Genomic DNA, 25,087 nt, shown 5'->3' on the forward strand with positions numbered 1-25,087 from the left:
GCGCCAGTCTCAGGAGTCTCTTCCCCTGAACTTCAACCCCGATTTCCTTCTAATTTGAGGAATAATTTGTATCTCAGCATTTTGACATGTGGAACAGAGAAATATTTTTTATTGTTTCATTTCTTATTTCCTATAATTTACTGAATATTCAGGTAATTTAGAAAGGAATAAAGGAACAAGTAAACCCCCTGAAATCCAAGCATTTGGCAATAATCATCAATATTTTGTACTCATCTTTCTGGGCCTTTCTTACAGATGCAAGTATGTATGTACTGTACACACAAACATATGTAAACCTTCAAATATGCTTAAGTATAGGTATTTATATATTATTTTATATGAACATGCTGTTTTATCATCTGCTCCTCCTTCCATTCAGCTCTATGTTGTGATACTCTTTCCTTCTGAGGAATATAAATATATGTTACTTGTGAATGGTTTCTCAATAATTTAACAAAATTCTGACAGATGAATATTTTGTTTCCTTCTCATTAATTGCTACTGTGATCAATATCAATATCCCAGTGAATATCCTTTCATCATCCCTGTGTACCTGTCTGACTTTCTTTTCAGGAGGAAACTGTTTTACCCCAAGGCGTGCATATTTTGAATTTTAATACATAGCACCAAAATGCCCTTGAGAAAGCTTATTCTAATTTACAGTCCTGCCAACAGTGGATAAAAGGCACCTCAAGAACAGGGAAACTAATTTCCCTTTTTCTTAAGATTTTCTGAATTTTACCTACCTCCAGAATTTTACTTCTAAATTCCCAAAAGGTAAATGTGTTTATAAGGTACTGTAACTTTGATATCCATCCACACCCAGATTTCTAGAACAAGTTATTCCGTCAATGGTTATGAAACCTGGAATAAAATCAGCAATCACTAAGATTCTTTATTTGTTTACTAAGATTAAGTAATGTTAAACTCATTTTGTTTTTTGATAAAGGCTGGTTGAGGGAATGCTGTAGACACAGCACGCCAGGATTCCAGAAAGGTATTTGTATCGGTTTTTGTTTTGTTTTGTTTTGTTTTGTTTTGTTTTGTTTTGTTTTTACCATCAAACTAAGGACTAAATGGTGGTCCAGTTGGATGGATTTATAGTTGTTTGAACAACTCTACCCTAGGCAGATTGGTTCGGGAATCCTGTCACCTCCAAAGAGAGGTTGCCAGAAGTGTTGGGCTCTGTCCTTCTGGCATGTACCTGGATGTAATTATACAGTCTTTGAAAACATACTTTTTGAAAATGTGACGGCTCAAAGCTGAGAAGGTTACTTGAAACAATGGAAGACATAGTTGGAATTGAGAAATCAGCAGGATGAAACGATAGACACAAATTCAGTTAGGATAAGTCAAAGCAAATATTCAGTAAGGAAAAGAATGAAATTTAAACTTAGAATTAAAATTCTGGTGTGCACATGCCACGTGTGTGTGTGTGTGTGTGTGTGTGTGTGTGTGTGTGAAACGGCAAGGAAACTGGCCACCAGGATACAAGTTTAATCAATTGCAAATCTGAATATGAGTCATCGTTGCAGAGCAGATGTTCAGAGATCAATGCAACATGGGAGTATATTAATTATTTTAAAATAGTGTTTAACGCAAGGTAAGGACACATGTGAAGACTTGGATTATTCAAACTCTGTTCAGGGACTTATTCTCTAAGAGGAGCCCTGACACACTATAATGACCCCTTGTGTAATGGGATGCACAGAGGAGACAAGGAGAAGTAGAGAATGGCCAGTAGAGAGAGCAAAGCATGATTAGGCTAAAGATAACAGGCATAACGGTATTGAAATGTCTAAAGACCTGGGCCCCCTCCCAAAAAGTAGAATTAGGACAAGTGGACTGAATCTGCCACCAAAAAGCTCAGAATATGTCAGGCACGGGGGAGGGAGGACATCCCCTTTAAGCCATTTAATATATTCTCTCAAAAGGTATTGTGTTTCCCATGGCTAGGTAATGCATCCACCAGGACTGCTACACAGGGAATTTCTGTTTGGGGAAGAAGGTTGTATTAGATTCTTGCCACCAACACATGCATGATGAGTGGCATTTACATGCCCTGTACTCTCCTGTGCATGGCCCAGACTTTGAGGAAGCCCACAAGCTTATTGGAGAGACGTGAAGCACACTGGGACTCCTGCTAATGTTCCACTATAAGCACCGCCTGCCTGCTGGGGCTGGGGCACAGAGGGACAGGGGCCAGCTTTGTTTGCACCCCAGCACACAACTGCCTAATACTTACTTCCCCCTTTTCTCTCCTGCTCAAGTGAACATTCCAGATGCTGATGTGTTCCAATAATCAGAGGTTCCCCAGCATCCTCAAATCCAGCCTGTCTGTGCACATTTCCCTTTCTTCACATAGCCTGCTCCTACTTGCTTTCTTCCCACTTTCACTTGGGTTCTTGTCTTTCTGAAGAACTATTTGTATGTACATATAAATAGTGAGAGCTCCTTATATACATATACATATATACATATATACATATACATATGTATATGTATATGTAATTATTCTCACAATGAATAAGAAGAAAGTCTCCTCCCTACCCTTCTACAAAAGTGGGCAAAAGGGCATAAAAGGAGACTCACAAATAGTGAAATAGAAACAGCCAATAAATGTATGAAAAGAATCTCAGCCTCAAATTATAATTAAGGAAATATGAAATTTGAAATATGAAATTTTCATGTGTCAGATTTTTGAAGATTAGAGTTTGAAGAGACTCAGTATTGGCACAGACTGAAACTTGGCCAATGTTTCTGAAGGGAAATTTGGTGATTACTTTTTTTTTAAGAGTTTATTTATTTATTTGTCAGAGAGAGAGCACAAGCAGGGGGAGCAGGAGTGGCAGAGGGAGAGGGAGAAGCAGACTCCCTGCTGGGCAAGGAGCCTGATGTGGGACTGGTGATAACTTTCAAAGTTTCAAATGTGTATTCCCTATTCTAGGGAATCTCTTCTGAATCTCTTTTCCTAGCACATCATAAAAATAGCTTTCAGGGGCGCCTGGGTGGCTCAGTGGGTTAAAGCCTCTGCCTTCGGCTCAGGTCATGATCCCAGGGTCCTGGGATCGAGCCCCGCATCGGGCTCTCTGCTCAGCAGGGAGCCTGCTTCCTCCCCTCTCTCTCTGCCTACCTCTCTGCCTACTTGTGATCTGTCTGTCAAATAAATTTAAAAAAAAAAAAAAACAGCTTTCATAACCTGTTTCAGCATCTGTCCTTGTTGAGAACAAGCACATGAGGACAGGTAAAACTGTCCCTTTGGAAAAGTTTTTTGTTTTGTTTTGTTTTTTAAGATTTATTGATTTACTTAAGAGAGAGATTGAGCACGATTGGGAGGGGCAGAGGAAGGGGGAGAGAGAAACTCAAGCAGAGTCCATGCTCAGCATGGAGCCTGACCAGGGCTCTATCTCAGGACCCTGAGATCTCAACCTGAGCCAAAACCAGATTTGGTTACTCAACCAACTACACCACCCAGGTGCCCCTAGAAAAGTATTCTTTAAAACATTGTTGAAATAATGAAAAACTGGAGATTATGCAAATGAACCTCATTCATTCAATCATTCTCATTCATTCATTCACTTATTCATTCATTTACTCATTCAACAAACATTTACTATGTGTCATTGTATGCCAGACGATATTTTAGGTGCTGGAATTACATCTTGAATAAAATAAATAGAGTTCTGCCCACCATTTTAGTACACCGAAAAGACTAATAAATAAAAGTACATGCATGGAACGAAATAATATGTAACCATTAGAAATGAGGTCACTCTACATGATCTTGATATGGAAGGATAGCCAAGAGATACTGGGCATTTTATTTTTAAAGGGTATGTGCAAGTGTCTGGGCTTGCGTTATGCATAAAAATTGTCTGATAAAACTGGCAAAAAAACCTTAACAGTGGGAATGGATATTGGGGTAGGCAGAGAGGGAATATTACTTTTCTCTTCATAAAGTCTTTTGTACTATTTAATTTTTCATAGTTAGTATATATGCTTTATATAATAAAAACTAATAGATGCTATAAAAAAGAAGAAATTATAAAGCTAAATCAGTAGTTCTGCTAGGGAACTAAGACTCATATCTGAAAGAAAATGGAAAATTCCTTAACCTATCTGTAGACATTGAGACCAGAATGATTAGGTGTTTGATGCTATTCAGACTGCAAGAATGGAAATTAATACCATAGTACTTTGGAATGCAAAACGAAAGACATAAGGGGGTCCTGTGGTGTTACTGGTCATGGGCATGGTGGACTTGTCTACACATGCAAATCAAATGGGAAGGCAGCCAGGGGCAAAGGAAGGGCCTGGGGCCTGGGACCTGCAGTTGAGTATTCTAGGGCTTTCTCTTGGGTTTATGATTTACTTCAACCTTTTGGAGCCTCAGTCTCTCCTTCAGTAAAAGAGTAAACTTGGATTCATTGATTTAAGGTGTGACCTAGCACTAACACTAAATGAATCTGAATTATTCTGGTAAGTTCTCATTTGTAGGAGGGGGATTTGAGATAGCTCCTGAAATTCTTAGCGAAATAAGTCAATCAGAGAAAGACAACTATCATATGATCTCCCTGATATGAGGAAGTAGAGATGCAACATGGGGGGTTTGGGGGTAGGAAAAGAATAAATGAAACAAGATGGGATCGGGAGGGAGACAAACCATAAGTGACTCTTAATCTCACAAAACAAACTGAGGGTTGCTGGGGGGAGGGGGGTCGGGAGAGGGGGCTGGGGTTTTGGACATTGGGGAGGGTATGTGCTATGGTGAGTGCTGTGAAGTGTATAAACCTGGCGATTCACAGACCTGTACCCCTGGAGATAAAAATACATTATATGTTTATAAAAATATAAAAAATTTAATAAATTTTTAAAAATACAATTAAAAAAAGAGTCATAGAGAAGATCACCTCAACTTTCCAGTTACCCACCTTCTCCTAGTACTCTAAATAAGCATTAGTTACATACTCTAATATCTTCTTCTGTTTAAGAATCAAGTTTAAGTACATTTGGATATTTTCTCCTTATGCTTTTTCAACTTCAGGATGATAGAAAATCAGGCTTTTCGGATTCTACCCTAAACAGGTGACTAAGAGAAAGTGATTTTCAAAATGCATTTCTTTGATGAATCTCAGCTAACATGTTGGGGGCTAGGGGTGGAGGAAACATGATTCAGCACACCAGGCATCTCCAGATGAAATCAGAACGTAATTCCATCCTTTCTGGAAATTGGATTTCTGTCAGATCCACAGACCCAGGAGTTCCACTTTCTCTCTTCTTTGGGGGTAATTTTTCACAGGAGAAGAAGTGATGGTTGTGGATGAGTTTTCATTTTTGCGTGCTGAGGGAATATCAGCTCAAGGAGCGTGTGACAGGACCCACGAATGATATGCCTATCGTGTCTCGTGTCCCTGAGTGGGGGGTGTCCACGGAGACCTACCCGGAGTGGAATATGTGACTCAGACTCTTTTTTCCACGTAGAAGTAAATTGGTCCTAGCTAGGGTAAGTTCAGCGTATCCCATATAAAGCTAGTAAGGGCACTGAAATCCAAACAGCGAGCAACCCAGTGAGAAGATAAACGCCAGAGGGAATGTTTCATAGATTTGGTATTTGGGACACTCCACTGCCATTTCTCTCCTCTCATTTGTTTTCCAACTGATTGGAAAACTACTAATGAGCGTGTTTACATTTTCTTCAGTTGTTTTACCCAAGTGTGAGAGCAGCTGGGGAGAGGGGTTTGTTCTCAGTCCAGGACCTGAGCTGGCTCTCCCTGTCTTCCTCCTGCTCCGCGGCTGCCAGGCCGCCCGCGCCCTGCCAAACCTCTACTCTAGTCTCACCGCCCCTCTCGGGTCTCTCCCTGTGTGCAGCGTGGCCAGGCGAGCAGCCCCGCCACATGTTCTGCGTTGTTCACACCCTCCCTTTCTCCCCCTTTTGTTGTCATTTGTTTTGTTTCGAAGGGAGTGAGGTGCAGAGGAGGTCTTGGGTTTATGCCCCTCTGCTAAGCTTCAGAACTGGGAGCAGGCCCAGATCTCATTTGGTCCCATTTCTGCGTCAAGGTCAAAAGCCCCCGGAGGAGAATGTCCTGCTGTCCTCTGACAGTTCGTGGGGATGCAGTCATTCTCCCTGGGCTACTCCACATCCCCAGACTCCGCTGACTGCAACTCAGTCCATTCTCAGCTGCTTTGCTCTTTCTTTCTGATGGGGGTGTCTCAAGTTTCAGTCATTTTGAGAACCACCTCCACAATGTTTTCCACGTCTTATGATATAATGTGTATGATTTCTGCATTTAATGTGCTTGTTATAATTTATTGAAATACATTGTAAAGTAAATCCATAAACAAGATGGGACCGGGGAAGGAGACAAAACATAAGAGACTCTTCATCTCAGGAAGCAAACTGAGTGTTGCTGGAGGGTGGAGGGGAGGGATAGGGTGGCTGAGTGATGGACACTGGGGAGGGTATGTGCTATGGTGAGTAAGTATATAAGGATGTATGTAAGTATGTGAGTAAGTGTAAGACTGATGATTCACAGACCTGTATCCCTGAAGCAAATAATACATTGTATTTAATAAAATAAACAAACAAAAAACTAGTGACAAAAAAAGAAAAGCCCATTTACTCCCTGTGAATCTTCATGCATATCCAGGTATGTGCATACCTGTCTTCCTAGCCCTTAGCACGGAAGACTCTTGGGCCCTTCCTGAGGCACTGCCAGGTTACTCAAGCCCTTCAGGTTCTCCTTAGAAGAGTCTCTCACTGTCAGTTTCCAGTCTATCAGCCAATTCTGTTAGGCCAGACCCTGGGTTGGTTGTTTTTTTGTTTTTTTTTTTTTTCCCTTCTTTCTTTTTTTTTTTTGTTTTTTAACTTGTTAGTTGAGGAGAAGATGTGGGGATGCCAGTTCTGCCTAGGCCAATGATAATAAATATTGGTTGCCGGTATGAATTGAATTGAAGACCTTGACCACCCTTGTCAGCACAGTTTTAGAGTCTGAACCCCAGTGCCTGCAAAGAACCTCCTCTGTTCCCTTCTTCCTCATTTCTTTGCCTTCTTCCTCTGTCTTATCTCTCTCCCTCTTCTCACTCCCCCTTTCCTTCCCTCCTTCCTCCTTCCCTCCCTCCCTTCTTTCCTTCCTTTCTGCCCCCGACTTTTTTCTTTTTAGTTAAAAAATTAGCATTTGATTTTGAGGCTCACTTTCTAAACCCTATGCCCAGAATGCATCTTTAGTTAGCAGAACAGTCTGGGTGTGGTTTTTTTTTTTTTTTTTTTTTTTTTTCCCAGAGACCCTCTATTGACTCTCTGAGTTGAAGCAGTTTAGACTCCACATAAAATATGCATTGTTTACCCAGGCTCTTCATGCTCTGCATATTGTTACAGTCCTTGAAGAGCTTGTCAGTGACAAGTAAGATAAATGAATGAAGAGGACTTTACAAGTGTTTAAAAGCTAAGTATAGCATGTGCTGCCCACTACTTAATTAAACAGACCTGTGCTTAACTAAGTAACTTGGGGCTGAAAACTTCTAGGGCCCTCCCCTTCCCCCAGACCCCACCACCTCCAACGGTGCTCAGGATGTTAGAAATTCCTTGGTTGTCTGCAGTTGCTAATATGTTAGCCTATGACTTTGAATTTATATTAGGGTTAGTCAGCAACATGGACTGCTTTGAAGCTCGATCAAGATTTTATAGTATGTCCTGAGTTTCATTCTTTTCAGAGAACTTTAAAATCAAAAGTGAACTGCTTCTCTTCTCAGGTCTGGGGTCAACGTCCAGAGAGTCAGAGTCCACAAGGGGCTTTGTGCTCAGCAAGGAGTCTGCTTGAGATTCTCTCTCTCTCTCCTTCCCCACCCCCATACGCTCACTCTCGCTCTCTAGAAATAAATAAATAAATCTTAAAAAAAAATAAATAAACATCAGTTTCTTCATCTGTAAAGTGGGGATAGTAAAATCCTCTACCAGGACTGATACCCAGGTCATTTGCATTTGAGTCAGTCTTGATTCCTACAGATTTGTGCCCCTGTCATAGTAGCTATTTTGAATATGCCCTCCACCTCCTGCCTGCCTCACTGTTGGTGTAACTGACTAAATTAGGTGACAAGAGCCAAGTGCTGAGCTTGGCACACAGCAGGCCACACAGGTAAGCATCGGGTGTTGTCATGGCTATTTACAGGTGGCTCCCTCTCACAACACTGGCCTTATTTCTGCCATTGTGAAGGATCCTAACCTCCCCATTACCAGGAGAGCACAGAGAATTCTTTCTCTGGAGGTAATTTTCCCCTCCAAGGGCTGCACTGGCTGAGAGTAGAACAGAGGCGAGCATGCTTTCCCATCCAGGAATTCCTCAGGTTCCTAAGGTGGCAGCAGTAAGGAGTTTATCAGAATAACTTCTCTCCCTTGATTTTAGAAGTGAAAAAGGAAAGAGAAACTGCAAAATGTACAATAAGACATAAATGTACAATAAGAACAGTAGACCAGCATCAATCCATGTGGAGTTTTGTTCGTGCTAAACACACCCTTCCCTCTCTTGTCCATTTTATAGATTCAGGAATTGAGACTTTTGGAAAAGTAAGTCAGCCTGAGTCTCAGACTGAATATTTGGCAGAAACAGAATTAGTGTCAGGCCTATGTTACTCCCCTAAGAAAGACAAGAGCTCTGTCTCCCCAGGTAATGAGAAATCTCAAGAGCTATCCATGGAAAGGCCTGGTAGTCACCAGAATGTTAGTCCTGTGCAAAAGTTGGACAGATAGAGGCTTATTAATCATTCGCTGAGATTCTCACAAAAACAGACCCAGAGACAAAGATTTGGTGCAGATAGTTTCTTTGGGAGGTGATCCCAAGAAGCATGGTGAAAAAATTGAGAAGTGAGACAGGAAGTGAAAATGCCAAAAAAAAGTGCATTAATGTGTGCTTTCCTGCTATTATCAGCCAGGGCTGCTCTCTGCTAAGGACCTACTGAGAGATACTGAAACACCATAGGGTGGCCCCACCAAAGGACGGGGACACTAGTTATTTATCCATCACCTCCCTCCTCCCTCATAGATTGAGCATTATTCTGAGGATGTGAGTGCCCTGTTCCCTGGCCAGACCTACACCTGTGGCCAGAGGAAGACCTTAGGCAGAGAGGTCCATGGATTTGAGGTGGGAAGACAGCAGCACATCCAGGACTATCCATTCAAGCTGCACCTGACTTCTAGGATAGAACAAAAGGATATGGGACGGGAACTGACATTCCCTATAATAATTAAAAATAAAATAACATCAGGGTATTTAATGACTAGATAACAAAAATAGCTTCTAAAGTCTCCATAGTGACCTACTACCTTTCCATTTATAAATAAAGACTGAGGGGAGGCCTTCAACAAAGTTGGGAGCCAGGGGGTTGGCTGGAAGGACCAATCAGCTGAATGAGTTGAAGGCTATCAGACCAGTTTTCAAGGGATTGATGTCGTAGCAATAGATTATGTAGACTGTTGTAGTTTCCCATCTTCCCAGAGATGTAGTAGATTGACATGTATGAGCATATGACTATGGCTCTGTCTTAAATTCCTTCCAAAATGACCCAGGTTGATAAGGGCTTTTAAGAAATAATGAAGTATCATCTCAAATATGTTTCCTGCTCTCCTCACTTCCAATACAGGAATGAAGAAAGCAACACACATACATACATGCGCACACACACAGACATACACCTCCCTCACAGCTTGGATTCCAATTCCTCCACTGATCTGTTTTTCCTCTCAAGGTGAATTTACCATGAATCTCTCCAGCCTACACTTCTTTATACCCATAACTGTGCCAACTTTTTTTTTTTTTAAGATTTTATTTATTTGAGAGAGTGAGAGAGAGAAGATAGTGACAGAGATAGCAAGAGAGAGCGCAAGCCAGGAGGAGAGGGATAAGCAGGCTCCTGCCGAGCAGGGAACCCCATGCAGGGCTGGATCCCAGAAGTCTGGAATCATGACCTGACCCAAAGGCAGATGCTCAACTGACTGAACCACCCAGGCGCCCCCCAGCTTTTAAGTCTTAGCTCAATGCATCCGACCCTTGGAGCCTTATTTGATGCCCTTGCCCTCAGCTGGACAGGACTTTTCTTGCCTCCGGGCTTTTGTGTAAACAATTCCTTCACTTTTATTTTCCTTCCCATACTGTGTCATAGTGAGTCCTTTAATTCCTCATGTCTTGTTTAGCTTTGCTTTGTCCCCAGTCTCTGGCCCAGGACCTTACCCTTCACATCACTATCATAGGACTCTGGAGTCAGAAACCTGGGTTTCAGTCCTGTTCCCCCACTCACCAACTGAGCAGTCATGGGCTTGGTTTTCTCATCTGTAAAAGAAGGCTCATAAGAATAGCTATTTCAAAAGCAAAGAGTCAACAAAAGCATACCAGCCAAACACCTGGCACATCACTGTTCTTGTCTTTAGGGTTACAGAAGGTTGGTAAGTTTTGAATGAATTTCTGTGCAATGTCCAAGGTGGAAGCCTTTCCATCATTAATTCTTGCTTAATCCTATAACGTTCTCCAATGCAGCATACTCCCCTAATAGCTTCTTCATACTCCTGCTTCATTTTGTCCTCCAGGGGTGACCCAAGCATTGGAACCCAGACCCCACTCAATTATGATTCATTGCCACATGGGCCTGCTGGATATACAGGAAATCCCTCTCCTTCTCACTGTCCAGTTGTTGTCTGGTTTCCCCATCTTTTGCTCTGAGACAAGAACTGTTGACCTTGCTCTGATCTGGCAGAAACAAGACCAGTAGAAGAGTTCTGGACTATTTCAGATTTCCCTGGCAGGAAAGAGGGAGAAAAGAAACTCTGATAGAAGAAAGTGTAATTGCTATTGTATGGTATTATCTCCATATCCCATAGCAACAAATCTTATTATATTTTTTCTTATTTAAACCATATTCATGAAGGTTTTATTGTTAACTTGATCCAGATGACTGATCAAAGCATAGTTCATTATTGCCACCTTGCTAAAATATTTTTAAAGGCAGTTTTAATATTATACTTTTATAGCTACATATTGCCATTAAGCTATTGAGTCTATTACTAGTCAATCAAGGATTTTCATTTTGTTTCAAGAGCTCCTTGGATAAACTCTTCAGAAATGTCAAAGAGATGGAGTATATGGCACCTTTTCACAGATGGTGTTCATCAGGGATTTTTAGTTAATGGATAAAGTTTCAGTTTTCCATGGTTGACTTTTGGTGCTAACAAAAGTGTTCCAAAGGCCCCTCCTCTTCTAAAGTCTAGGGGATAGTAAGGAAATGAATCCCATAACACCACCAAACCTTTTATTCTTAATGAGGTAAGGAACCAGGGACATGGAATATTTCACGAGTTCCATTCTACTAAAGAATGGAATATATCTCGAAGAAAACCAATTCAATTTTTCCAACAGCTCCAAAACTATACATTTAACCTGCTCTCCCATTCCCAGGAACAGCAACCAAAGACAAATCCACAGTAGGAAGGGTTAAACTGTCCCATGAAGAGTTATATACTCAACTGGCTCATCATAGTGGCTAACGATGTACTTTTCCCTTTCATCTGTTCTAAAGTATTTTATTCATTCCTTCATACATCCATTCATTTATTTGACACACATTTACTTACTACTTATGTATGCAGCAGACTCTGTGCAGGTGGTGAGTACAAGGGTGATTCAGACATAGCGCTTCCCTCAAGAGAATTTCAGCCTAGTGGAGGAGAAAGCCAAGAAAGCAGGTGATTATGTACCTTTCATTGGGATAAGTGTCGTGATGAAAGGGGGCTTGCCTGGAGGTGGGCACAGGGTCCTGGGGAAGGCAGTGGAAGAGCACCTAATCCCTTCTGAGGCAGGCTCAGGAAAGGTGTTTCTGAGGTGATGGTGTTGACGATGAAATGGGTATAACTCGGGTGAAGGGAGAGAGGATGAAGAACATGACAGGAACAGGGAATAGAACATCCCAGGGATGGGAACAGGGAGCATCAGAGGTGAGTTTGAGAGGTGGACAGCAAGGAGATGCCCTGCAAGAGCTCTATAAGCCTGGAGAAGCTAGGGCTCTTTTCCTGAGGGCAGTGGGAGTCTCTGAGGAGCTGGATGTTAGGAACTAACAAGGGTCTGATGTCACCCCCGCTATAGATTGTGTTCAGTGGGAGGCCAGAGTGTGGCAAGAGAGCTGTTAGCAGAGTCTTTTGCCCTAGAGAAATAAGGTGGCGCCTGGAAGAAAGAGGAAGTGGAAAATGAAATCTGATTAGAGATGTCTCAGCAGTCATGACATAATATAGTAAAATGAATATAACACAGTTAACCAAAGGCAAACGTGTCAGGTCAGCAGTTTGGTAGACACTGAAAAGGAAATAAAAATGGGCTTCAGCGCATTGCTAAGTGAGTTCATGAGTTCCCAAGTGTAGTGCTGTGGAAAGCTCTCCCTCTCTCTAACTCCATATTAGTTTTCCTGGGACTCCAGTTATGACTGCCCAGAAGAGCTGCTGTTTGAGGCTTTGGGGTGGGCACCTTGTGTAGATGTCAACCACACGACTACAGGGATATGAACCATTGTACATGGAGTCACTTGCTCAGTGTACAAATGCTATCCTTGTTACAAATTTCTGCAGTTTTTCTTCCGTCGATCTTCAAGGAGTGATATGCATGGCTTCTTATCCTTGCAGACCATTCTTGGTATGTTAGGAAACCAATATCATTGGGTGGGGAGGAGAATAGGTACAGATGATTTAAAAAGATAATAATTTAAGAGAGATCCGTTTTTCAATTTGACCATTAAGGAGGCTGGATTGGTCAAACTTTAGAGAAGAGAAAACTAGCAACCAGCCTGTAAGACATCGGTCACAGTTTAGGGGATATGTTACAAGCAAGATAAATAAAAATGGTCTAGAGTATCAGGCCAAACTCTCATTATTCATCTCTGTTTCACACTCTTCTCTTCCAATCCAGACTAATCAAAAGAAGCCTCTTCCGCTCACAATTGCTATGTGTACATTTCCCCCAGATCTGGTATTCACATGAACAACATGGTTTATTTATATTTCAGCACCAAATTGGAAAGATGACATCATTCCTTTACAGTCTTTATCCCATGACATGCCTATTCTCCAACACCTCATTTCAGCAGACACATTTAGGACTGCATATAGCATCTTATTTAGCTTGTACATTCTTTTATGGGATACAGTTCAAAGGTAGGGAACTTTAGGCTTGTTGCTGGTAAGAAAATAATCTCATAAAATCACAGGAGCTTCCCCAAAGGATAAGGACATCATGATGTTTACAATAGCAGAGTTATTATTTGTTCATTTAGGCTTCGTCGTTCAGTCTTGGGTGAGCCCCTTCCTTCTTGACCATAGCGGGTCTTACAGCTCCCTTCAGGCTCTCCGAGTTCTATTAGAAGAAACAATTTCAGATTTATTAGTTCACAAGTTCAAAAGTACAGACTCCTGACAATACTGGAGTTTTAGGTGTGAACACTGAATTCAGAATCTTTTGCACAAGGGCAGGCTGAATGAGGGGACTCTGAGTACTTGATCGGCAACAGCTCCCATGACCTGCTCTTTCTCACAAGCTGTAACTTGTCCATTGGGGCTTCTGATGCTTTAAATGGGCAAGAGAAGGATGAAAATGCTATCAGCTGCCAAAGGTTGCCTGGGATTTTTTCTTTAATTGTTAAGTGGATCTTTCTCTCTATTTTTATTGTTTTTATCTATATACATGCATTTTTTATACCCACTGTGGGGACTTTCAAATATTGTACACATTTCACAAAATGGAGTCCATTATGAGACAAACTCTGGCAGATTGAATTGGGATATGAAGTGTTTCTAATACTTAGCAGAACCAAAGCATCTATAGGAATGCTGTTTCTACCTGATTAGCTCTTTGCCTTTTCTGCTGACTGCATGGCAAAGAGAAAAGGCTTGAGATTGAGAATTGGAAGACCCCAGAAATCTCCATGTTCTGTGGAAAGAAGGAGACTCTGGGGCTGAAATCTCTGCCTTCATTTTCTGCAAGGGAGGATAGTAATTATTCCTCCCAGGAAAGTTTTGAAGATAATTTAGATTGTATATGAAACATACATACTACAAGAATGTACTGTTAGGTCCAGAATTATTATCAGAGTATTATTTATGTTACATAATAAAATTCCAACCTGTTGGAGGCTCTTCAGCCTTTGATTTCCAGCTTTCTTGAAGTGCTGATGGCTCACTGTCATCTCACTCCACCAGTGGGAAGGTTGTAGCAACTCATGAGATGTCCTCAACTCTCAGTGACATTCCCTGGCTAAGAACAGGTGTGCAGTTGCCTCTAGGATGGCAACATCCCTCAGAATTCTGGCCCTTCTTTCTTTCAGTGCCCTCACTGCAGCAGCATGCACAGTGCATTTACGTGTACTAGGCCCTGTTAGATTCTGGGGAGAGGCAGGTGAACGAAGCAGCCTCAAGTCTACCAACAGGATAGATAGATCTGAGGTTACAGATGATAAGCAGGAGGTGTGCATGTCCTGGTATCAGGGGTGGCATCAGGAGAAGTTTCCTAGAGAAAAAATCCTGAATTAGCCAGACACAGAAGGGAGAGGTGAGGGATAGTGGTTGGGGGAAGTACCGCAGGCAGAGGAGACAACATGTAAAGAAGGAGAGTTTTCTTACTGTAAACACAGCAAAATTAATAATAACAACAGTATTTTATTTTTATGGTAACATTTGAAGCCCATCAGATCCCTTGTTCCTCACAGCGACACCAAGGAGGGAGGCACCATTACTCCCTTTGTATAGTTCAGGAAATTAAAGCTTACAAATAGTTACCCCTCAAAAGATCACGTAACCAGCAAAGAGATAGAGCAGGACTTGAATCCAGACAGTCTTCTCTCCAAATACGCATGTGTACTCTCTGCATTTCCTCCTTTCTGGGTACTCTCTACATTGCCTGGCTTTCTGCGCTAGATATTTTTCTCTGCCTTTCCCCCTTGTCTTCAGGCATTTTTCTAGGTTCTGTGACCTCGTTCAGTCAACTCATTGCTGGTATGTTTCTTGCCTTACCTAACAAAACAATACAATTGTTTGTCCTGGGAATGTAAGCCATGACACCTCGTGTGATGATCAGCTCTTTCACACCAACTCTGCTCCTTTTGCTCAATTTCCCTAAAGGGCACCATCAGCTAAATTGTCCACAAAGAGCCCTTTCCCTAGAAGCCATCAGAGTTATAAACCTTCTCCATTGCTACTTTTGCATTTGGCAGTTTTTGAATGGATTCCTCTGCTTTGTCTCGCAAGACCACTACTTGTCTGTAGTTTTGTGTCTCCACTCGGCCCTGTCCCATCTTCTTTGTCCAGGGCTTCCTTCTCTTGCTTGCTCTAGAGTATAGGATGTGATTGTCAGCAGTTTGTGATTGCAAGTTTATCTGGATCTGTGTGATCGCTTGATAATGTAAAACAGAGCACCTTTGGGTGTATTCCATTTTTTCCCCCTTTTAAATCAGATGGTGGGGGGGGGAGTACATTTATCTCAGGTAGGCTCAAGAACATGGTAGCTTCAAGGATGTGACAAAGCCTCTTTTACCAAATGGCATGGTGCATTCTTTATTGAGTTTCAATTTGACTAAAAATGAAAACTTCTGGGTTAGGAACAAAAGGAGCTCTATAGGTGCTATAATTATGCCCTGAATCTCTTTGGCTGGTCTTCCAGCTCCTAATGGAGTCTTCTCTGGTTTTTGTTCTGTGCAGACCCAGAATAGAATGAAGCTGATGGCGGACAACTATGATGAGGACCACCACCATTACCACCACCACCACCACCACCACCACCGATCTCCTGGGAGGTCGCAACATTCCAATCACAGGCCCTCTCCCGACCAGGTCAGTTTCATTGCCGCTTACCTCCAGGACCCCTTTTACCCTTTGGATATTTTAAGATAAAATAAATAATCCTCAAGAAATAATAAACAGCATAAAGTGATACGTCCTTTGAACTGAAACTAATAGCTTTGGTATTTATTTCCATCACTCAAGGAGTCTAAATGTTTTCCTTTCTCCTTCCTCTTTAAGGTTTTGTCTGTTCTTGTTTATGTTATGCATTTTCTTTCCTCCCCTCCTTTCTACTTTCATAGATATGAAGTCTATTGCTGGCTCGGTATCTAATGGTGGGTTACTTTGGAATGTCTCTTTCAGAATTTTAAGAGAAAGCACTTTGTTTCCATGAGCTTGGCAACCAGAGAAGCCTTGAGTTTGCTGAGCACTTTCCTAGAAAATTCCTTAGTGATGCAAACTAACAGTGGGGTAAAACAACATGAAGAGAAATCAGTTTTGCTTGCATTTTAGCTGGTTAAGTCAAGGGGTCTGGTTTATTTGATTTGGATCCTATCTTCTCTCTTGACTAAATGAAGCAAGTGAAAAGGTGGATCGACAAAAACAAAAATCTCCTGTGGTCTTCAATGATACGTGCTTTCACCCACCAAATATAAAAACTGTTGATAGTATGTAGGATTAAAACTCCTAAAGGTGAACATCATGGAAATTATGAAATTAAATGCAAACTAGCAGGTTAATACAGTCAATATTATCAGTATTTCCTCCTTTTTTATACTGTGAGCTTCTTGTGTGTGTGATCCTAGTATAACTTATAAATTTCAGAGGGATGGGGCCATAGATAAGGAATAGAATCATCTGGATTAGGGTGAATGCCTTTGTTATATATTTCTGGGTATGTGAGGGAGGAGGGCTTACTGGAATTACCTGCGTGAAGAGAGGTTTAACCGTGGAGGAGGAGGTGCTTATTGTGCTCCTAAGATGTTTTTCAGATGGCTCTGTTTCCTATGCACCTCATGTCACTAGTATCCCAAAGAAGAAGTTAAGATGGCAAGTCTCCAAGATGTTCTACCAGGAGTACAACTCTGGGGGAGCCATTTATATAGTATGCAACATAAGAAGTGCTCCCTGGAGCTCCACAGTGAAGTAGCTCCAACCTGGAGGCCCCAGCCCCTGACACCCAGCTTTGCCCTGCTCTGTACAGGGAAGCATTTGCCCTCAGAGACCCCAACACTGCAGGTGTTCTTCTAGGATGTCTGGTTTTCTGAAGCCAGGGGCAGAAAGGCACCAATTCTTGTTATTAGCTCTCAAAATGGTTCTTAATTTGGCGATCAGCAAAGTAGAGAGAGATATAAATTTCATGTCATTATCTTGTCTGCCTGTGGTTCTGCTTTGATTTAGCTTTATTTTTTCAAATCTCATCCCTTGCCATCACCACCTCTCCACACTCACCCATCCTAGTATACTTGGCATCTTACTATCCGAACATCTTCATTCTTGTTCTTGGTTCCTGCCTTTTGGCACACTGCCCTTTGCTCCTTGACCTTCTCCCAGGAAGGGTAAATGTGAGCTTTTATTGGTGCTAGAAGGCCACCCTAGGCTTTCCCCTGGAGAGATAGGAACAGAGAGGCAGAATGAAGGATTTGGAGCCCAACTGGGGGAGAGATTCACACAAGGACCTCCTGAGATAACAAATGGGTTTTTAAATCACAGAAACACATATGCTGATATGTCCTGCTAGAAACTGGATACCAGATCAAATTTGTCTGCCTGGTAAATTATATTTCTCACAAAATCTAGTCTCTTGCTACTTTTCCAGAGATCATTATTAAACACAAAATAGAGGTCTTGCTGTTTTGGTTGACCCTCTTATGTTTGTCTACCAACACTAGCAGTTGTCATAGGGTAGAAATCATTGCTCAGGGGAAATGCCCTTCCCAGAAGAGTTAGCTTTGAGAAGTATCTGGCTAAAGTGTGTCATCAGAACCTCTAATATACCATTGTGATTGCTACTGTTGGGAGGATGGTGATGGTCTTCCACTTTCACATCCTTCATTCCAGTGACACTCTAAACAACCCATTGACACAGAGGCCGATAACCTCATCCTCTTCTACAAATGAGAAATTCAGGCCCTGGGAGGGGTGGTGGTGGACTGAACTGAGTCCTGCTTCTGGTTATTTGCTCACTCAACTAATACTTGGAACACATATTCCATGCCAGCCACTACGTTGGCCTTGGGAAAGAACATGATGGACAAGACAGATCCCGGCCTTCAGGGAGTTTGCTGTCTAATCTGAAGACAAAAATCCAAGACTTGTTCAGTTTTTTCCTGGATCATGTCAATCAAAACATGACATTGAAAAGATGGTTATGACTTAACTAGGGGCACATGAGTTAGGAACTTACTCTACAGTGAAGTTCACCTTGAAAGTGACATACCGTTGACCAGAAAGTTAACTCTGTGGTTTTAAATTGGAGTCAGCAAAGCTATAAGTCTTCCTTGCTATACTCTTTCAGTTAGAGAAAATAGAATTGACTAAGAAGACCTGCATGAGTAGGTTGACTCCATCGATGGAAATGGCTGGGCTGGTGACCTTTTTGACTTGAAGTGTCAGGTCTAGGACAACCATACCCTCCGTTATAATCACCAACAGCTCATAAATTGTTATAAAACTAAGTTCCAGAATGTCATAGTCATCAGAAGACTGGGAAATCTTTCCCAGGTGATTACAAACTCTATATATAATTGTGAAAGCATATATTCTAATATGTGTGGAGTGGAGCTACTTCTCAGGAGAAAGTAACAGCCTTATGGTGACAGCATAAAGAGTCTGAAAAATGGATTGATTTGGATGGGATTTAAACTAAATGTCCATAGTGTACCTGTGTTAACTGACTTAAAGGGGAAAGGTCTCTTCCAAGGGATTCCTGATTTCCTTCCCATGAATCTTCCAGCTCTGACTTTTCCTGTGGCCTGAGAGTTTACCAACGAACCCTCTTCTGGAAGAGGGACTACAAAATGTTGCCATTGTCTCTTGAGCTTTATTAAAAGATCAGAACACATGAAAATAAAGAAATATAAGAAAACCAGTCACTTCACTGCTTTTCCAGAGAAATTCATTTTTCCTTAGGAAATTCAATTTAAGTATTGCTGGGCCCTTGCAGAGTTAGATTCTTTTTCCATTTCTTCCCTCCCTTTCTCCTTCACTATGAGTTTGCTTTCTCTCAGGAGAAACTGAATCTAAGGGTTATAAGTCTAGACGAGCATTTCCCAAAGTAACTTTTGGAACATTAGTCCCAGGAGGAAAGTCTTAAAACAAAGATTCTGTGAATAAAGAATTTTGGGAAAATGCTGCATATTATAAGTCAATCTTAGAGAGTCTTGGTGCAATTAGCAGATCAAAGGATCTAAAAAGTCATATAAGAAAGAAAGCTCTCCAATTTTATTTAATCCAGCATTTCCCAGACTTATTTGATCATAGAATCTTTTTTTTTTCTCTTCTTTTCTAGAAACATCTGTGCTCTGAGAAATACTGTTCTCAGAGTATCAGGTGAAGAAAGAGACTACCTGGTTTAAAACATAGCTAATCCAGTTTCCAGCAGTGTTTTTCATCAGAAGGTGGAGTGCAGGGCATAGCAGAAAATGAGATTGCCTCTTTCATTCATTTCTTGGGATACCATTTTGAAGGCTATAATGTCTGAGAATGAGTCATCCCACCAAAAACCCAGTGGATCTGAACTAAGGAAACCATTAAAAGAGTGAGGACACAGGAAAGTAAGGATAATTGTAAATACACAGACCCTCAGAAATTGAAAATGAGTGTGATGAGGGGAAGGGGCAATCTGGAGAACACATAAGAGAAGTCAGTGGGATGTGGCAGTCCAACAGTCTAGACTCTTACCTGAGAAAGGAGCAGGTGTGATACTTGGGGGCCTTAGCCTAGTATGGCCATAGCCATTCCAATGTCCAAGTAGATCATTCAGACAAATCCTTGTGATAATACTTTAGGAAATTTTTCAAACCAAGAGATGGGCACAGATATTTCCAGGGGGAGACAACAAGCAATTCCCATGACACAAGCTGCTGATAAGCTGCTTTGAGGAATAACAAAGACCAAAGAAAAAATGGAACATGCTGGAACCACACTCGTGATTTTATTTTCAGTAAAGTGACCAAGATTGATTTTAGAAAAGCTAAGTGGAAACTCAACTTCTCCTAAATGCCCTCTGTACTTGTCACTGATGTCTGTTATTTTGTCAAGGGAGCATCTTTCTTTGTCATATCAATTATGCCAAATCTTTTCATTATTTTCCAGGCATCATATGATTTTTACAGTCCCTAGAAAAATTGCACTTTATTAATCTCCTAATGGCTTCCAGGTATGAAGAAAAGCATACCATCAGAGTGAACTCCACACTCCAGCCAACTCAAAATGCCAGACCTTGTTCGGGCTGCCCTTGGGCGTCCAAGACTGACACTCCTGCACCTGGGTCTTAGGGTGCACTTTGGGTCTTTAAGGACCTAGATCTCACTGCTTTTTTGTGCAAAATGTGCTTCCATTTGTTAAAGCATCTGCCACTCTGATTCTAATTTGTAGGGGCCTAACTGGCAAAATCCTAAACATTTTTGTCTGGAAACCTCAGATCATGGGCACCTTCCAAGCCCAGAACTTGCGTCTCTTCTCTCTCCCTCGTTTTTGAATAGAAGTGCTCACTCACAGCATTGAGAAGCTCAAAGACTTTTGACTACTTCGAAGACTTTCAGATCCTGTTTAAAATTTGAATTTCATACTCCTCTTATAGAAATCCTATTTCTAAAGGAGGGCTGCAAAGTCCAGGAGCATGGAAGCTTAGTACTTACTAAATTATTATGGGAATAGCTGGCTGAATTTTATGTTGTATTCATACTCTGTTACATATTATAAGGCACATTCACACCTGTCTGGCTCATAGTAGGCACTCAATAAATGTCTGTTGAAGGAGCTGTTCCCTAAATACCTTTGGGGAATAGTTTGGACAGATGGAAGGATCCCCATTGTACATGTAAAGAAACTGAATCTCGGAGATGTTGTTAATCATTCAGAATCACACACCTGAAAATCGACAGACCCAAGATGAGGTCCTGAATCTCCGAGTGCTGTACATCGTCGGCAAGCCTCTTAGGATGTCAGGATGGATGTATTTACACAACCACATGTATTAAATATGGTTGCATGGCTATAATATCAACTTTTTCTAGAGTGCACATGTACTGTCCCCTTTTCCCATTGAATTATAGTAAATCTTATCCTATTTTGATGTATTTTCCAAAGTTGAAAAAAAAGTCATCTCCTCAGTTCTCTTTCCATTTCCCCCAACTCTCATTGTCTTTATTTACATTCTTCTGTTATGTGACTTTATCCTTTCATTTCCTCCCATTTCACCTGTTCCTCTTTACTCTTTGATAAATCCTTTATTATATTTCTCACATTTAACTAACTGAATTTATTTATTTATTTATTTATTTTACTAATGAAGTACTGTATGGTGTTCCCCTTTACTCTTTATTCTTGCTAAACCTGTGCCAGTGAAAATGCAGCTTTCTGCAGTTTCCCCGCTGCCATGGAATTACCAGAGTGAGAGCATGGCACAGAGGGGGAGGGGAAGTGCTCCAGGTTACAGAAGGCCCTTAGTAGTGGACTCCTAAGGCCCACAGCCCCTTGCTTACTCACATAGGAGTCTGTACATACAGGTCCTAGGACAAGCCATGCTCCCAGATCAAAGCAGAGGATGCCTCTCTGGGCCAGGGGCTGCTATCAGATCTGCCAGGGCTTGGGGCATACTTTAAGGTAGTGACCTTACTGTGGCAGAAGCTGGGTTTTCCATTTTGCATCCTTAACTTTAAGGTGACTGCTCCGTTAATCTGTTCCCAGAAACTTGGTTGCCTTAGTCCTAAATATTGCTTACTCCACTTGGCCATTTCCAGAATTTGCCTGCAGATGTAAATAGTGAACTTTGGTTCTGTCTCTGTTGCTCCTGGTTGCTGGGTGGTCTTAGCACATGTTGGCTCTCCACTAAGACTGGTTTTTGTATGACTAGACATATTTCAGAACACTAAATGGCCACTTTGACTTTCTGCTGAAAATTCGCATTGAATTTTACTTGAGACACGTGTCATTTTCCCATAAACCATCAAATGACTTGGTCACTAATGAACCTAGATGTGGCCTTCTTTTCAAGCTGTGTACATGGGGCAGGTGCACAGATTGTGTTTGAGGACATCGTGAAATGATCTCAGTGATCCCGCTGAGGTTGACTGCCACCTGTGCTCTGCTTCACAGAGGGTGCAACCCTTGCTACCTTAGTTTTGAGATTTCTGGTCTCCAAACATCTCCCCTCTTCCCTCTTCTTATGGACGAAAAGACCCTAAGATAGCTCAAGATAAAAATGGGGTTCTTACCGCTTGTCCCTTCACCTCTGTCCATGCTACATACACCTGAGCCTTAGGTACCTGCTCTCAGATAGAATTAGTGACTGTCCTGCAGAGCCTTTCCATAGGAGGGGAATGTCTAGCTACCCCTACAGTTAGGTCCTCATTGAGGTGGTAGCTAGAGGCCGATGACAACATTTCTAAACCCCATCTGTTTCTTAGTCCTAGATCTGTGGGGTAAAAGTCCCCTGCTCTTCCCCCTCCACCTCCTCCTTCTCCCAGAGGCCTGCATTTTATGTTTGGTCAGCAAGGAGTTCGTAGAGTCTCACTGTCCACCAGGGGAACGAAGCTGTCACAGCAACCCCTCCCTAGGCCCTGTTACTTCTCAAAAAGCCAACTCAAGGCCCTTGGATTCCCCACTTGCCCACAGCCCCTCTCTGTGAAATGGTAGACGGGGTCTGTGATTGATGCCCTGCTTGCCTTGTACTTTCACCAACAGATTAGCCAAAGTGCAGCCCTTTGAATTCTAACAAACAGACAAGGGGTTTAACTTGCTCCATTGGCCTCCGAAGATGGATTCTGTATATAGAGTTGTTATTCCTAGCTTTTGCTTAGGGAGGAAAAAAAAGAATTTATTTTATGTTTTGAGGTTAAATGAATGTGGGATAAATGTATACATAGTGTCCTGTGTGTATATATGTATGTATCGCTATATGTCAGACGAACTGAGGACTTTTCCACATATGGAAGAATTTCGCAAGATCATGTTTAACTGGAAATTTCTCTCCTTAACTTCCCCTGAGTACATGTTTGAATATACATTATATATACATATATATGTGTGTGTGTAAATACATTAAATATGTTTTCATGTTTCCTACATAGAAGAAAAATTAACTACCATGTATCAGAGCTTACTAAAGTGTAGTTACAGAACAAGAGAGAAAAGCACAAATTTTGAGTCCCCTATGACAGTAACCTAATAAGAAAAGTTACACGTCTTCAGTTTTTAATATCAGTTTCCCACCCAAGCTAGTATGTCTGAAGCTGGCCTGATTAAGAAGTGATTAGGTTTTTTACACTGCAAGCCTAATTTCCTGGCCCACTTCTTAGACAAGGCCTTGGGTTTTGGTTTCATGTAGGGATGAAGGCTTCAAATTCAAAAACCCATGAAGAAGTCTTCTGTTGGGCTGAAGTTGATTGGATGGGAGAAGGGTTCAGAGATATCAGCTGTTCCCACTGTTGGGCTGGTCCTCTCACAATTGGAGCCAAAGATATCCTGCGATGCATTTTGAATTAAATTTGTGAGCCATTTGTCTCTTTCTTTTTTTGAAAAAAGATAATTAGAAATTAAAATTGAGATATAACACATGTAACATTTTATTAGTTTTAGGCATATAATATAATAATTTTATACATGTACATATTGCAAAATGATTAGCAGAATATGTTTAGTTAACATCCACCACCACACACAGTTACAAATTCTTCTTTTCTTGTGATTACTTGCCTCTTCGCCAATACTCCTTTTGTCACAAGTGAATTGAAAGACGCTGTGTTTAAAACCCAACAGATTTTAAAAAGTAGATGAAATAGAAAGATAGCTCAGATGTCACTTTTTTCTCTATCCTCAAAGACTATTAAAAATCCCTGAAGCTACTAAAACCGGAGGAATGTGCGGTTTCTCACTGTTGGGAAATAAAGGGGGCAGTTTATTTGTTTGCTTGTTTTTAGGAGCAGCAGCTCTGGAATGACCCTGCCAGGGCTCTCTGTGTGGCCACAGGTAAAGAAGGACATGAGAACAAATGTCTGAACTGTTGCTCAGGGAGTGCTTAACTCTCCTTCCCCTACCAGCAGTTTCGAGCTCACCCAACCATCACAAGCCAGAGGAGGAGAGCGAGGGAGGCGGGGTGACAGCCGCTGGGAAGCTGGCTTTGCAGATGAGCAGGTTGTTACCAAAGCTCTTTAATCTGGGTGTGATGTTAATTCCTGACATGTAAGCACATGAGGGCACGTCTGATAAACCCTGCCAGGTAGGGTCTTCATGCATGGGAAAAGGGAGAGCTGCTTAATGCAGCAGGATCCTCCTGGTAGAAAAGGATTTCTGCCTTACAGAGGCTTTGAGCCTGTTGAAGATTTCAGTCTTACTCTATTTTGGGTCAAGTTTTTGTCCCCCGGTTTACTGATTCCTCTTAACTTTTAAACCTTGTTTGCAGTATTAGGGTTTCATTAAAAGATTTGTTGCCATATCTTTTGAGTCAACAAGGGTTTTCAGATACAGCCTGCACTCCCCAGCTTGCAGGTGTAACTCATCTTGGCAACACTGGAGGGTTGATTCCTTTTCAACTTGCTGCTTTAATCCAATCACATTTGTCGAAGAGGAAGCACTTCGGCTTCCCCATGGAAAGGGGGTGGCCAACCTTGAAACGTCTGAAAGCAGAGAGATCCATTTTCTGTTGCTAAACACCATTGCTCCTTTTTATTCCCGAACTGATGTCATAAGGATCACGTTTGACTTGTGCACACCAGGCAGTTGCAACACCCTAAAGATAACGGGAGCAGCCCAGGAAAGAGAACTGGAAACATCTTTTAAACACACACAGCATTCTGAAAACTACCTTATGGACACAGTAACGGCTCTTTAAAAATTGGTTCAGCATCTCTATATGAATGATCTGAATAACCTCTAGCTGGGAACAGCCCAGAGATGCCAAAATGCCTAAGGATGAAATTTTATACACATATTGGGTCCTTTTTACCCTTTCTGCCTTTGGCCTTAGTGCAATGTCAAATAATTTGTTACAATAGTAACAAACCATCAGATGCTACCAACAGTGGTATGCCTAGTGTATGTTTGCAACAACTACGCAGTGGTTTAATT

The 25,087-nt window shown here is 41.6% G+C and overlaps 1 protein-coding gene across 1 annotated transcript in view; it reads left to right on the forward strand.

The window, feature by feature from the left end:
• The window catches only part of ERC2 (ELKS/RAB6-interacting/CAST family member 2), a gene marked incomplete at both ends in the record, with an annotated part of 911,416 nt that overhangs the window by 715,329 nt on the left and 171,000 nt on the right, over positions 1 to 25,087 (forward strand). The window contains one exon of the mRNA XM_080828630.1: positions 15,716 to 15,847. Within this exon, the coding sequence (XP_080684756.1) occupies positions 15,716 to 15,847 (132 nt within the window). The remainder of the gene's footprint in view (positions 1 to 15,715; positions 15,848 to 25,087) is intronic.

This window comes from Martes martes (genome assembly GCF_963455335.1).
Source record: "Martes martes genome assembly, chromosome: 1".
Taxonomy (NCBI): Eukaryota; Metazoa; Chordata; class Mammalia; order Carnivora; family Mustelidae; genus Martes; species Martes martes.